This window comes from Crassostrea angulata, chromosome 6, assembly GCF_025612915.1.
Source record: "Crassostrea angulata isolate pt1a10 chromosome 6, ASM2561291v2, whole genome shotgun sequence".
Taxonomy (NCBI): Eukaryota; Metazoa; Mollusca; class Bivalvia; order Ostreida; family Ostreidae; genus Magallana; species Magallana angulata.
Window position 1 is genome coordinate 2,122,590 of NC_069116.1, and position 13,332 is coordinate 2,135,921.

Here is a 13,332-nt window from a genome sequence, read left to right on the forward strand (position 1 = left end):
CCTAATATCTGGTCTTGTCTTTCGAGAGAAGTGCTAAATAATAAGCGATGCTGTTTTTATTGTTGCCCTGTAAGTTATAACAAATAAGTTTTTGTAGATAACACAAGAAAAAGGGTAGAAATCTCTATCGATAATACGTAATAAATTTCACGGAAAGAAAACATCGTTCAAAATCCCCACAGATTACAGCGACGTCTACGAGTTGCCCTCCAAGAAAACGTTACGCAATTTGCCGTAAAAACATAAAGAAAAATCGTCACAGTGTGCGATTTGAATTTAGTTTACATTAAAAATGGCTTTTTTGCGATATATACTTTATCCAAGTGAGAGAAAAAGAAAAGTCTGAATAAACAAGGTCTAATTCTGTTTGTTTTGACACATTGAAATATTCTGCGAATGCAGTTGTTCTCTACAACCAAAGATTAACTCGCTGTTTACTCGTGGCACCTTTTAGGAACATCATAAATATACGACTGCAAGAGTTCGGCTCTTCATCATTCCTAGCAAGTGTAAGCAGTTGGCAAATGAAAACAAGAACATCTTTTTCTGCACAATACATTGCACATCTGGATAGATTTGAAACGTCAAAACTGAATTTTGCTCACTTTGATTTATAAGAATTCTTCTGGCCGGGATATTTGGTCACCGGGCCAAATCTTGTGTGGCACTTAGCTTTCATTGCTCTCAGAGTACCAGCTGATGGAGGCTGGCAGAATCACGGAATACCCCTCCCTGGCCATTGGTCAGCGTCATTAACTCGGAGGTTTCCGCCTCCAAATCTGCTTTAGACATTCTTTAATGAATATTTCACATGTTTGACGAATAAAGATATCAGGGGGCACAGGGGGAAGTCCATCCATCATACTTAATTGTTCTCTTTCGTTGCAGGTGGAATTATGATTCAGTTCTTAAATCGCCAAACATTTATGATGGAGAGATAATGAAGATCTTTATACCGTCTTAATCACCAGAAATGTCCATGGAGCATGAATTATCGACAAAGCATGCTGGACTGACATATTCTTTATGGCGGAGGCTTTCTGTCGAATGCTTAGAAATTATAGGGAACTGGTTAAAAATATTGTTTCCAATTGCGTGATTTTAACGACAAAATACTGTCCCTATTGTATCATACGGGTACGATACAATACGTAACTTGCGTCAGCAGAATAAATAATTTTCTCCAGCTGATTGTAATCGTTTTATGACGTATGAAACAACAAAGACAACATTGTGATGTTAAATATAATTTGCATCTAAAAATCTAAAGTTATTGTACGTAAATGTCGAAATTCTGATCAGCACATGAACAGATAAAACGGCAATTATACATTTAACTTTGACACTTTTCCGTATTTGGTGATGTCATGTGATTTCTTAATTCATTATAACCATTTTGAACCGGATGTATCCAGTAAAACACCACTATGATTGTCGTATTGTATCGTGTATTGTATCGTGTATTGCATCGTGTATTGCATCGTGTATTGTATCGTGTATTGTATCTTGCATAACCAAAAAACATATGGCCCATAGATTTAACGTGAAAACATAAATTATACAAAAATGTTAGACATATAGATATAATCACAACTTTAATTAATCTGCGGCTATATGGTTGTTGTAATATAACGACAATTGACCGATATAAATATTTTTTCTATACTTAAACGTAAAATATCAATCAAGGGGTATTTTGACAGATCACAACCTAGTTGAACTCAGTGAGTAAACTGTTAATGATAACCGTTGTGCTATGACCGCTGTTGAGTCTATGGCTATGTCGCCTCCCTTGTCCAGCATTACATAGCTATAGCTGCAAGACACGGTGAAATGTGAGTTACTGAGAAATGGTCAGTGAATGATGAAAACACCGTGAGATGTGAGATACTGAGATAAATAGTCACAGGGTGATGAGAACCCGTGAGATACTGAGATAAATAGTCACCGGATGATGAGAACCCGTGAGATACTGAGATAAATAGTCACCGGATGATGAGAACCCGTGAGATACTAAGATAAATAGTCATCGGATGATGAGAACCCGTGAGATACTGAGATAAATAGTCACCGGATGATGAGAATCCGTGATATACTGAGATGCCAGGCACATAGGATGATGGGTGGGGGCATAGAATGGTCACCAGGTGATGAGGACACCGTCAGACGCCGAGACACACTGGTCACCACCAGGTAATGACCGGTCAATCATACCTACACGTACCTGTATCAAAGACCGCGATGTACAACTGTGAACTACAGTATCAATTACAGAGTCTTATACAATGCACTAATTGGAATCTTTATGTGAATATCAATATCAAAGATATCGTTGTACATCCTGCATTGTCATTGCCTTCTTCGGCTGGTCCTTGTTTCCCGCTATTTTCGGTCACGTGACGAGTACTCACCTCCTACAAGACACGTGCTCGTTACGTGATGATTCTTTTAGAGGGAACACTGGGACACACTGATGTCTATATTCATTTTGTCGGGTTAACTTTTTGAGGTTGATTACAGATTAAAAACTGGCCATTGATTTTTCTTTTAGAAGTAAATCCCGTTAGACTTTTTTGAAGGAGAAAAAAATGTTGAGGGATCTGGCGATCATACTGCAATTGGTGTTGCCTTCAGTCTAAAACAAAGGTTATGTTAGAAAGAATTGTCAGAGAGTTCATCAGCTACTAAAATGAAGTCGGTGTCGAACTAAATAAACGATAATTCCACCACACTAGAATTCGTGCAAAATATCGACATATATTTATGATGCATGTTTGTATCTTTTGTTAGATGTCTTCATCGTATATATTTTGTGGGATATATAAGTGTAATATTTTAAACAATGAAATAGGATATGATATTTAGGATCTCTATAATAATTTATAATATTCTATTTATTGAAATTGGAAAGTTTCAGTTTACATACTAACGTGTAGGGACCGAGACGGTCTAGCTATAATCTATCAATAATCTGTAGAAGATAGTCCTATTATCGGGGACTAAAGGATTCGCCATTCTATGAGCAGATTATACGGCAGATAATGGCCGAGCCGGTCCCCAGACAGATAGCACTGAGTTGACAGTGATATACGCTCCTCCTCCACTAATTGGCCGGTAATTAACCCTGAGACCTACTACAGTCGGTATCCAGGGAATACACAATGGTCCGGATCGGAAACTCCGGGGTATAAATAGACAGGATAAGTGGAATGAAATGGAGAGAGGCATTTCTGTAGTTCAGATTGATTGACAGGAAACAGACTTACATGAACTTATAACAGCATTCCTCCACAGCCCTACACGACACTGATTGAACACGTCACAATAGAGCCGGCTATTGGAGTCCGTATCCAGATTCAAGGACTGTACGCCACATTGCAATTACGGCAAGTGTCGCGGCCCGCAGTCCCTACAACTTTAATTATTGAGGACCAGTGTTTGTTGTATCGCCGTCACCAAAAGAAGCGAAAGAAAACGTCACTTTGATAACAGAGACTGATTGACAGTTTGGTTTTTGGTGTTGCTGATTTTGACGAAGCAGAAATGGTGGTAAATTGAATTCAATTATATAAGAGCTTGCAACGGAAGTATGGTCTATGTATGGTGTTTAACAAATGTGCTCAAGTACTAAAAAAAATTATTTCCCCCCCAAATTTTATTGTCATTTTCAGAATTATTACAAGAAATCAAAGAAACAAAGTAAATTATTTTTTTACTAAAAATGTACACATTAATTTTTTTCTGTTAATATGGATATAGAAATGTACCTGCTGGCACGAGAACAACTTGTTGACTGTACCAAACAACTCTTCGTCTATGATATTCGGCGAGAACCTAATTGGTTTTGATATAGCCAAAAAGTGAACGTAATCGCCCCGGATTAACGGGAGGCGATCATACACAATTGAGTTAGTATCGATTTGGTTGTGGTATATTCACAAATCAGTGATATATCCTCTCTCTGTCTCTCTCCGCTACTGACGTTGGTACGTTTGTCTGATCCCGAGGGCTTACCCCGAGGGTTATCACGGACCAACATCTTATACCAGAGCAGGCGGTGTACACGACTTGTTCATTGGGGAGGAGATCGGCGAGTGCATTTATTCCTTACACCTACAGGTGTATTGTGACGTTATACTTATTGCGATTATTCTTTGTCATGTAGATGTTGATATCTATATACCTGCCGTGAATTTGGAGTAATATTATTTAATGACTTACGCATGGAGATATCAAGATCTATACACGAAGAACGGTCCAAACCAAGGTAAGATGAAGATTATATGGATTTCTCCTACTCAAAAATTTCTACTAATTTTAACTAACCCACGGAGATTCATTTTAAGTTTAGAGATTCTTTATGAGGTCAAGTTGTGATTTTTTTAATTAACAGGGTGGTGTGAATAAAAAATATTAAAAATTGACATCAATATTTCAAAGTTTCTCTTTACTTTAACTCAGTATATTTAGAATCTACTGCACGACATTTAGAAAAAATCAATAAGCCATAAAACAGAAGAAAATGCACTAGTGATTTGATTGACAGAAGTATGCACGTGAGATGTTTTTGTCTCTCGTGGTTAAAATAAATTTAGATTCTGATATTGATTGAAGTTAAGTTGAAGCGTGTTTGGGTTTTTTTTTCGACAAAATGTTGTTTTAGACATGATTACATGACCATGTATAACTTTTTATTGTTTATTTGTGATAGCCTAAGAGTATATTTAACAAGAATCTTTTATATAGTTCAATTTTAAGTTTAATGGAATTTTAAGTTTATAATATTAGTGAATTATCTAAGGAAAATGGTTAAAGACTAGAGAAGTTGCTCCGTGGCAAAGTGATTTTTCGGAATCTTTATGTGTCATTTCATAAACAAAAACCCCCCACATGTTTAGTCGGCTTCAACAAATGAATAATTCATGACCATTCTGGAATAAGACTATCATATATGCCTATCATATGACGTTCTTTTTGCAATTCTTCATATTTTGTGATCTCCCTCTGTACTCGGCTGTATAGTTTAGAAGCAAATAGATGACAAGAAAGCAGGGTCGTCCCCTGACCTTTATTTCAGTCGATATCATCTTGAGCAAGCGATCGCTAACTGTAGCACAGCAGGCAAAGCTTTTCATCATTGAAAAACGGTTTTTCAAACATTCGCCATTCTAACTATCAAAGACGATCAGCTCCGACTGACAGGTCTGTGGGGTAATTAGCATGTCCCGTTTGTTGATATGAAATAACAGAGATATTTAGCAGTCTATATGACACGACTTGCGCCGATCTCTGAGGGTGATAGGGCCATCGATCTGGACGGGGGACACGCGCCAGGGTCAGAGCCATCAGAGGAAGACAAACATAGAAGCTGCTTCTGACAAAGGAATGCAAACAGTGGACCATTAGATCAGATCTAGGTAATCCAATAAACGATTAATACGGTCCGTACAGTCCTTACGATTTCCATCAGACCTAAAGAATTTATTTTTTTTAGAAATTAAAGCAAAAATCTCGTATATTAAATATGAATTAGTCTGTATTTCCAAAGTAACCTTAAAACTTTTATATTAACGATCAGAATATTGGCTAGTAAAAAATACGGGGAATAATATTAAAACGAGTTCAAATAAACTGCTAAATGAAAACAGATGAGTCACATACAGTTCTGTGCAAAATATAGTAAACAATTGCAACATTTATCAAAGTATTGAGAAAATGAGATATATTTTGTACATATATATGTATTTATAAATTTACAATAAACTAGGAAAATACTATTGCTATTTTGTCACGAAACCAATGGTTAGAAAGAATTATTTTACAACGTTGAATGTCATCTCTCTCTCTCTCTCTCTCTCTCTCTCTCTCTCTCTCTCTCTCTCTCTCTCTCTCTCTCTCCATTGGTATGTTTCCGGTAAGCTATCTACTAAATCTTTTATAATGATGAAAACGAAACTTCTCACTTAACGTTTAATTAGACTATTTGAATTGGAGCCAGCAAAATTTTATTTTTGAAGACCAAACATCAAATTTCACTTTGGGAATAATAAACGCCAAAGTGGCTTAATTTATACAGTGAGGCAGGTGTTTCATCGAAGCACCAATGCGATTCGTAAAATCCGCGCGACGGACGCTAAATAAGTTAAAAAAATTCACCGGCAACTCGTTCAATACCTTGTAACCATTTTTAAAAATGCCAGCTCAGTGAAGATTAAAACTGTTCCATTTTATGTTTAACTAATTCTTTCCCCCCGGAATCTACAAATGTCTGCTGGTCCCCATTTCCTGTTGGCTTAACTTTATCCAGAATATAATATCCTAAGAATTATTAACTTCGACGTTTCAAAGACTTTTGATGAAGAAAGGAAGACGTATGGAATTAAATTTGGTAATGCAGAGTAGGAGGTACCGACACGTCGCAGCACGAGCGCACGTGCTTATTGACTGGCGTAAATTGAACGCTGTATAGGAATGCGCCGTTGAGTGGGGGAGCGGTTATTGAGAGAGTGCAGATCTTGGTTGGTCAGTTTGAAGACAAGAGACGTGCATGACGGGAAGGATGCGGTTTATTTTTACGATAACGAAGTATCAACAGGGGATATTTTTTATCGCGGATTGCTAAGGGTGATCAGGCTCCGGTTACCGGTACATGCAGTATAAGTTTCCTCTGTTGACTGCTTTAATAACTTTGGGGTTAGATATATGTATCAGCTGTGAATGGGTCTAATAGGATTAGGCCCCCGGGAAATAGCCCCCTCTACAGGTGTCCGTGGCGATAGCTTCTTAAAGACTTCACAGAAATAGGATTGCTTTTCTCATTCTTGTACACTAAGCCAGTAATGAAGAGCATTTCTATATATATTTGATTCTTGTGATGTTTTATATATGAGGAATCGATTGATTGTTTCAGATCGAAAATAGCATTTCAAAGGGTGGAAAGGAAAGCAAATATTTGGACCATTTGATGAGTAAAAACGTCTGATGTAAAATCGATGCTTCAGCCTTAATTGATGAAAGTGTTAAAAGTATTAACAGTTCTAATTAGGAGAAAAAAGAGCATTGATAATCCGAGCGGAGCAGTGATGTGGACTTTCCCTCCCCCCGCCGTGAGATGTGTGCGACCCACGGACAAGGATGAGATATAATGGTGTCCTTTGTGTTCTGTCTGTGGGCCCTCCTGACCACCGCCATTGCTGTCGTCTGGTCCGTCAGTCTACTACATCCGGTCTGGGTGCTACATCCGGACAACGTCCACTCCTTTGGCTTACAGAAGTACTGTGTGATGGACCTGAGGGGGACAACGGGGGGTTCCCGAGGGGAAGCCCTCCACAGGGCGTGTCTACCCTACGGTCGTGAACTCCGGATCGGGAACATTCCGTCCGACACCTGGCGGGCAGCCTTCCTGCTCTTCTCCAGTGGAACTCTTCTGTTCATCGCCAGCGTCCTCAGTGGACTACTCTCAGTGGTCATTCAGGGCAAGTGGGACAGATATGTTTCCATGACGACAAAGTATATCCAAATCACTGCAGGTAAGGATTGGAATAAAAGTTCTATTGAAATGTGATCGACATGTTTAAGAACCTGTTGCTTGTTTTGGTCTATGATAGAATGTTGTGCCTTTATCTACCTAACACGTTGTATACAAGATTCAGTTCTTGTAGAAAATGTTCACGAATGTAGTTCGAACGTCAAGGATAAACAAAACGGCCATCGACCAGATACTGAATCTTGTCACAATACCGAAGACCGAGTATGTAAAATGGAGATTAAAGAGAAACGTGAACGAACGTGTTGTCGGAAGAGATTTTCAAATTTCTGTAAAATAAATAAACAACCACGGATTTCTGTAAACGCCCGTGTTTTTTGTTTGAAAAAAAGACGCTATTGAACCCGGTATGAAATTATTTATAGTTCCATCTTTTTTTTTTACAAGTCTAGAAGACATGACAAATGGAAGATTCTCTCGCAGGAATCAAAAGTGTGATTCTCCGTAACAGTACATTACTGGCCCTGGTAATAAACACAAGAAAAGCCTTTTTTATCCGGGAGATTCGACATTTGTGTGGCACCTTACACTCAGTAATCTAATCTACTCAATATTGCATTACGTCGTAAATTCTGAGTAGAAATCGTTTTTGGACGGACTGAGCGAGCTTTGAGCAGCTTTCCTGTCATGGCTGAGGGTCTAGCGGTGTTGCAGTGTTATCTGTAATCCTCGGGGTGTGAGGGAATGTGGCAGGACTATCACTGGCGAGTTAATACTATCACTGGCTAGTTAAGACTATCACTGACTGCTTAATAAGCCTATTACCCAACAAAGCCAGCGATACTGAGAACGCATGAATTATTAAGTGGAAAACGATGATTTATTAACCTTTCTTCGGCGATCTGCCAAATTTTATTTTATTGATGCTTTAATAAACCATACATTTTGTATAATTTTCGAACTGGACCCAAACTATCTGATGGACATATTCCATATTCGTATGACATAATATTAATAAGTAAAATATTAACATCAAATGTCATTGGAACTTTTTAATTTCAGCATTCCATAAAAATTAGGTCGAAGGATAAAAAAATCAAAGACTCAGTTTTATAATTGAAATAGTAACACCACCGCCTAACCCCATCTCACACCAAAAAGATTGAAAACTTTAACGATGAAGATTGAATATAGGTATGCCTGTTGTCCAATCCTATTGAATTTATTCAGTTAAATATATTTAAACTAAACAATGACGATTTTCTCATTTAAACATGTCCAAATCTTTCTAAGAATATGATGGTTTGGCTAAAATCATTCACTTGACTTTATGCACAAACATGATTTTGTTTTATAAATTCTTGAAAATGTTGGGCGGTCATTCTTGAAAAAAAAACCCAATTAGGCCTAACTAATTAAACAATGGGTCTTATAGTATTATAGTAAAAAACAATCAAAGTATCGTCTTTATCATACATTGATCGTCTTCATCAAAAACATGTCTATCTCAAACTGTCTAATTCACCCGACTAGTTTCAATGCTTTTTAAATTTCAATGAGTTCTGTATGCTTTGTTCGGTTTTTATTTTACAGTTTTATTTGAATTGATCAATAAAATGTTATGAAATAATGTTTCTTGAAAAATTGTTTCTTGCACATGTATTTTGCTGTAAACAAAAATCCTAAAAAAAGGCACACAGACATATATTATTGACCAATTTTGATTTTCTTTTAGTATTGGTGGTTATTTCTGCTCTCCTAACATACCCCCTCGGGTTTAGCAGCCCCTTCTTCCGGTACTACTGCGGCGGCGCGGGCGTCTACAATACGGGGCAGTGCAGTGTGGGATGGAGCTACATGCTGGCAATAATGGGCGTGGCCCTTTCAGTCTTCTGTCCAATCTTGTGGAGTTTCCGGTGGATAAAGCGGGATGACGTTATGGATGAGGTCCTAGTTTGACCCCTCCCTTCCAATAATCACAAGGAAAACACATTTTCATCATTCCATTTTTCTTCAGATTTACCAAAGACGTTTTAAACGAATATTGTTGTGATGTGTATTTATTGTGACGGAACGTGTGTGATTTTTTAAATTTACATACATTGTATGTGATTCTGTGTGTTAACATTTCAAGATCCAAATGTATGAATTTCCAGGAAATTCAGTTGGAAGAAAGTTAATTCTGCGTATGGAGATTAAACAAAACAACATGTGCTTTTCCGAGATAATTTGTGTCTTGCTGTTTCTACAAAAATGAATTGGCTGATAAAAATCTCAGTCAATTTCACATGCTGTTTCATGTCCAAAACAAAATTATACAATTACAAAAGAGCGAAATCAAATGTTTACACTGATACAATTTCTATTACTTTTACTATAAAATCTCTGCCATCATTGCAAAATTGATTCGTTCTCGGGTTACAGGAATATAATGAGGATATCCTCGTCAGCTTCCACCACTGGTGGTTTTCAATTCATAGTAAAACGAAACGAACCCACGACGTAGCACTTTTATTAAAAAAAAAAAGCAATTGAAAATTCTAAGAATCGTCTACTAATCTGGCAATAGTGAACACGTCATTTTTAGAATCATTTCTAGTATTGAGTGCACTTTTTATTGTCACATCAGAGAGGTCTCTGATTCCGTCTGCGCAGTCAGGTGCGCGGCCGCTAAATTCCGTGTTTGTGGTTTCAATAAGTGACTTTGTACACTGATACTTATTCCATCAGCTTCCTGGAAAGGCAAAATAACATGTAATTAGAGGTTTTTAATACATTGTTTTTCTAGATTTTTCAAATTCAGACAGAGCAGATAATTAAACAATGACGATTTTTTTAAATGATAGACTAAAACCCAGGATACTGTTGATAAATGTATATAAAAACATTATAGTTGACACGATGTTCACCCGATAGACAAAAAAAATCCTAAGATCACCACTTGAAACGTCCAATCTAGCTTGTTGGCTAAAAATGGAAAAGTCTGCGGATTTTTCATGCAAGTGACATGAAAGTACCCGAATGATGACGCTTAAAATTCTGCAAGGTGTTTCAGAATGTTCTTCTGAATGTTAAAAGACGTAAGATTTCTAATTATACATACTCAGTATGTATTAGTTCATTTGAAACTCTCCAAGTTTACCTGTTAATATAGATAATATGCTCAAATCCCCCCGACTTTTAGTTTAGATATTCTGCTCGGAACCCCTCGCCTGTCAATATAGATCTTCTTTACGGAATCTCACGACGTCCGTCCACTCAAGGCGATTTTCCAGAGAGCCCCAAGTGCCAGCGAGTCAAAATATACTTTGTTTATTGTCCTAATCAATTATGGATATTGGTTTCAGAACAAATTGCTTTATCGAGAGTTTCCGATTTGATAAGAACGTAGATACAGGGGCTATTTAGAGAGGGCTATCTCGGATCAGGCAGTCAAAACACCAACTTCGACGTCGATTAAGTATGCTGACATGCTGCCAGTCTTAGAAAAATAAATACATGTATATTTAATTATTTATTAATTGGCAAAAAATCAGATGAAGCCGACTTGCAGGAAGATTGCCATTAATAACCACATCAACAGCTACAAAACACTCATTGAAAACAACGACAGCAAAAGGTTTATAAAAAAGTGCTCGTAGTTAATACGTTACGCCATTTATAACCCAGAAACCTACGATCTATGACAAATTTGCAAGTAAAACAAACGTATGAGCCTTCTGTTTAGCAGGTCGTGATGATATTGTACTCACACCGTGGTGATTTAGTGTTGGCACGTGACACTATCAGACAACACGATTTTTGACAGTTTACACCGACTTATCATAACCCAAACATCAACAAGGTACTTCCTATATACAGATTCAACGAGTAAAGCATAAAACATATGATAAAACTACATCACATTTCACCCAATTACAAGAAGCCATGCTGATGATGCTGGTGATGAAACACCCTGCCTGTGAGCGCCTTAAAATCCTGTTCATCAAGCTGTCAAGGTGCGCGCTATCTCTGTAACCAATCGATGGGACCAGAGAGGAGGCGCTAAGTTAATGATTGCGCAACATGTTAGAAAACAATTAAAATGTTGTCTTTCGCTTTACTGCTTATTTTTTTGACATTGATTTCCTTGTGAATGAATGATGTTAAACAATGCCCTGTAAAATCCCAAGGGATAATACTATAATTTCCCGGCAAGCTTACTGATTTAATGTGGAAATCGTTAAATTGTGAAGAACAGATAAATCAAAATAATTTAATATTGATTGCAAAATAGGATGAATATTTTACACTTGGTACAACTGCAGCTATGTGTTTTACAAAGATGACTATTTGATCAATAATATAAGAACACCAAGATACAGAATCAGGTAAAATGAGCGCAGTTAAAGTTCCAGATAGAGAGTTTCTATGGTGATTTGTTTTCATTTCTAAAATATTTCAAACGAAACATCCTGTATCATTTATGTAGGAAAAAGGGCTATGCGAAGAATTGTAAGCTTTGTATCATGCTTATAACTCTAAAACTGATACTCAAATTTTAATTGATCATTAGAAATGCCTCACGGAAGCATTGTAAATGGAAAAATAAATTTCGACTGAAATCGTGACCATGCCCCCCTAAAAGATGAGCATTAACATTTATAAACAACATAACATTTAATAATCAAAGTACTGAAGTACTGAAAGCCGGGCTCTTTTTGTGTGCCTTTATGCATATTGTGTAGTAAAGACTGAAAATCTCTCTCTCTCTCTCTCTCTCTCTCTCTCTCTCTCTCTCTCTCTCTCTCTCTCTCTCTCATGCTTTTAATGTCGGAAAAGCATCAGAGAGCGAACAAATTTTGTAAGCGGCTATAAACAAAAAATAAGTCTGTCTAGTAGAAGTTAAAAAGTTCAACAGTTGCTGCCTTGAATTTTGCAACAAGCATTATATATTCAATCCCCGTTTCTTCATCGTGCAGCAAAGTAGTTCATGGAAATTCATGCGCATTGTATGTGTCCAAAATGCATAGTAATGTTTTAAAAACACGTTATTAGTAAGAAAACTAAAAAAGATAGACAATTCATTCGAAATTTTAAAAAAGAAACAAAATGCCAACACTTTTGACAAAACGTGGCTCTTTGTGTAACTATTTGGTATAGCGGAAGCTTTATCTTGACGCTGTTTGGTTTTTTGTTTATTTGTGCTATTTATAGTAACATTGGCGATTGGCCTGCCTATAGCCAGGACTCTGCTTTCAGCAGAGCCCGGCTAAAAATCCACCAATGCGATTGAATAGTTCTTGTGATTGTCTAGATCTAGTAAGAGTACTTATAATTCCAATCATGTCCAAAGGTCACCAGTGTTGGTGCCAAGACAACTGAACTTCGTTTGGCAATCAAGGCAACGTTTTTGACGGACTGTTGCCGTGCCAACCCATGACGTCACATCATATTTTTTTATTTATTTTCAAACATTGTCAAGCACTTGATGGATTTTTCAATCAATTGTAACTACTCGATCATTTCCGTTTGCAGAAAATGATTTATTATTTGTGAGATAGGGAATGGTTGAGTAGTATAGTTATCTCTGCGTCGCACAGCACTCGAACCCGATAGCAACGGCATACCGCACGAAAGACAAGTGGTCAGTTTCAAAACGTCTGTTATGTTGTAAGTTATATTAAGAACAGTCCTTTCAATAATCATTTTTAAAGTTTTGTTTGTTAAGAATATTTATTCTAAATTGCACATCATGCATTTTTGTGACTTGAAATGACATTGTTATGGTAGTTCTTTCAGAATAATCTATATTTCAAATCTATCATATCTATATCTTTATCAGAACGTGCCGTATCTAATGTATT

General features: G+C 37.0%; 1 protein-coding gene across 3 annotated transcripts; it reads left to right on the top strand.

The window, feature by feature from the left end:
• Window positions 1-3,780: 3,780 nt before the first annotated feature.
• LOC128190260 (LHFPL tetraspan subfamily member 7 protein-like) lies at window positions 3,781-9,824 on the top strand. Of its 3 annotated transcripts, none has more exons than XM_052862246.1 (3): window positions 3,781-4,267; window positions 6,911-7,529; window positions 9,222-9,824. In XM_052862246.1, the coding sequence occupies exons 2-3, from the start codon at window positions 7,145-7,147 to the stop codon at window positions 9,443-9,445; spliced, it is 609 nt and encodes a 202-aa protein (XP_052718206.1). In that variant the 5' UTR covers window positions 3,781-4,267; window positions 6,911-7,144; the 3' UTR covers window positions 9,446-9,824. The 3 variants fall into 3 exon arrangements, with proteins under 3 accessions (XP_052718206.1, XP_052718208.1, XP_052718207.1); XM_052862248.1 differs by lacking the exon at window positions 3,781-4,267 and adding an exon at window positions 5,078-5,417; XM_052862247.1 differs by lacking the exon at window positions 3,781-4,267 and having other exon boundaries at window positions 6,166-7,529.
• The last annotated feature ends 3,508 nt before the right edge of the window (window positions 9,825-13,332 follow it).

Bases quoted from the DNA above. Each gene is read 5' to 3' on its own strand.
- LOC128190260 (XM_052862246.1), top strand. From the start codon at position 7,145: ATGGTGTCCTTTGTGTTCTGTCTGTGGGCCCTCCTGACCACCGCCATT. The intron at 7,530-9,221 runs GTAAGGATTGGA...ATTTTCTTTTAG, and splicing joins GTATATCCAAATCACTGCAG to TATTGGTGGTTATTTCTGCT.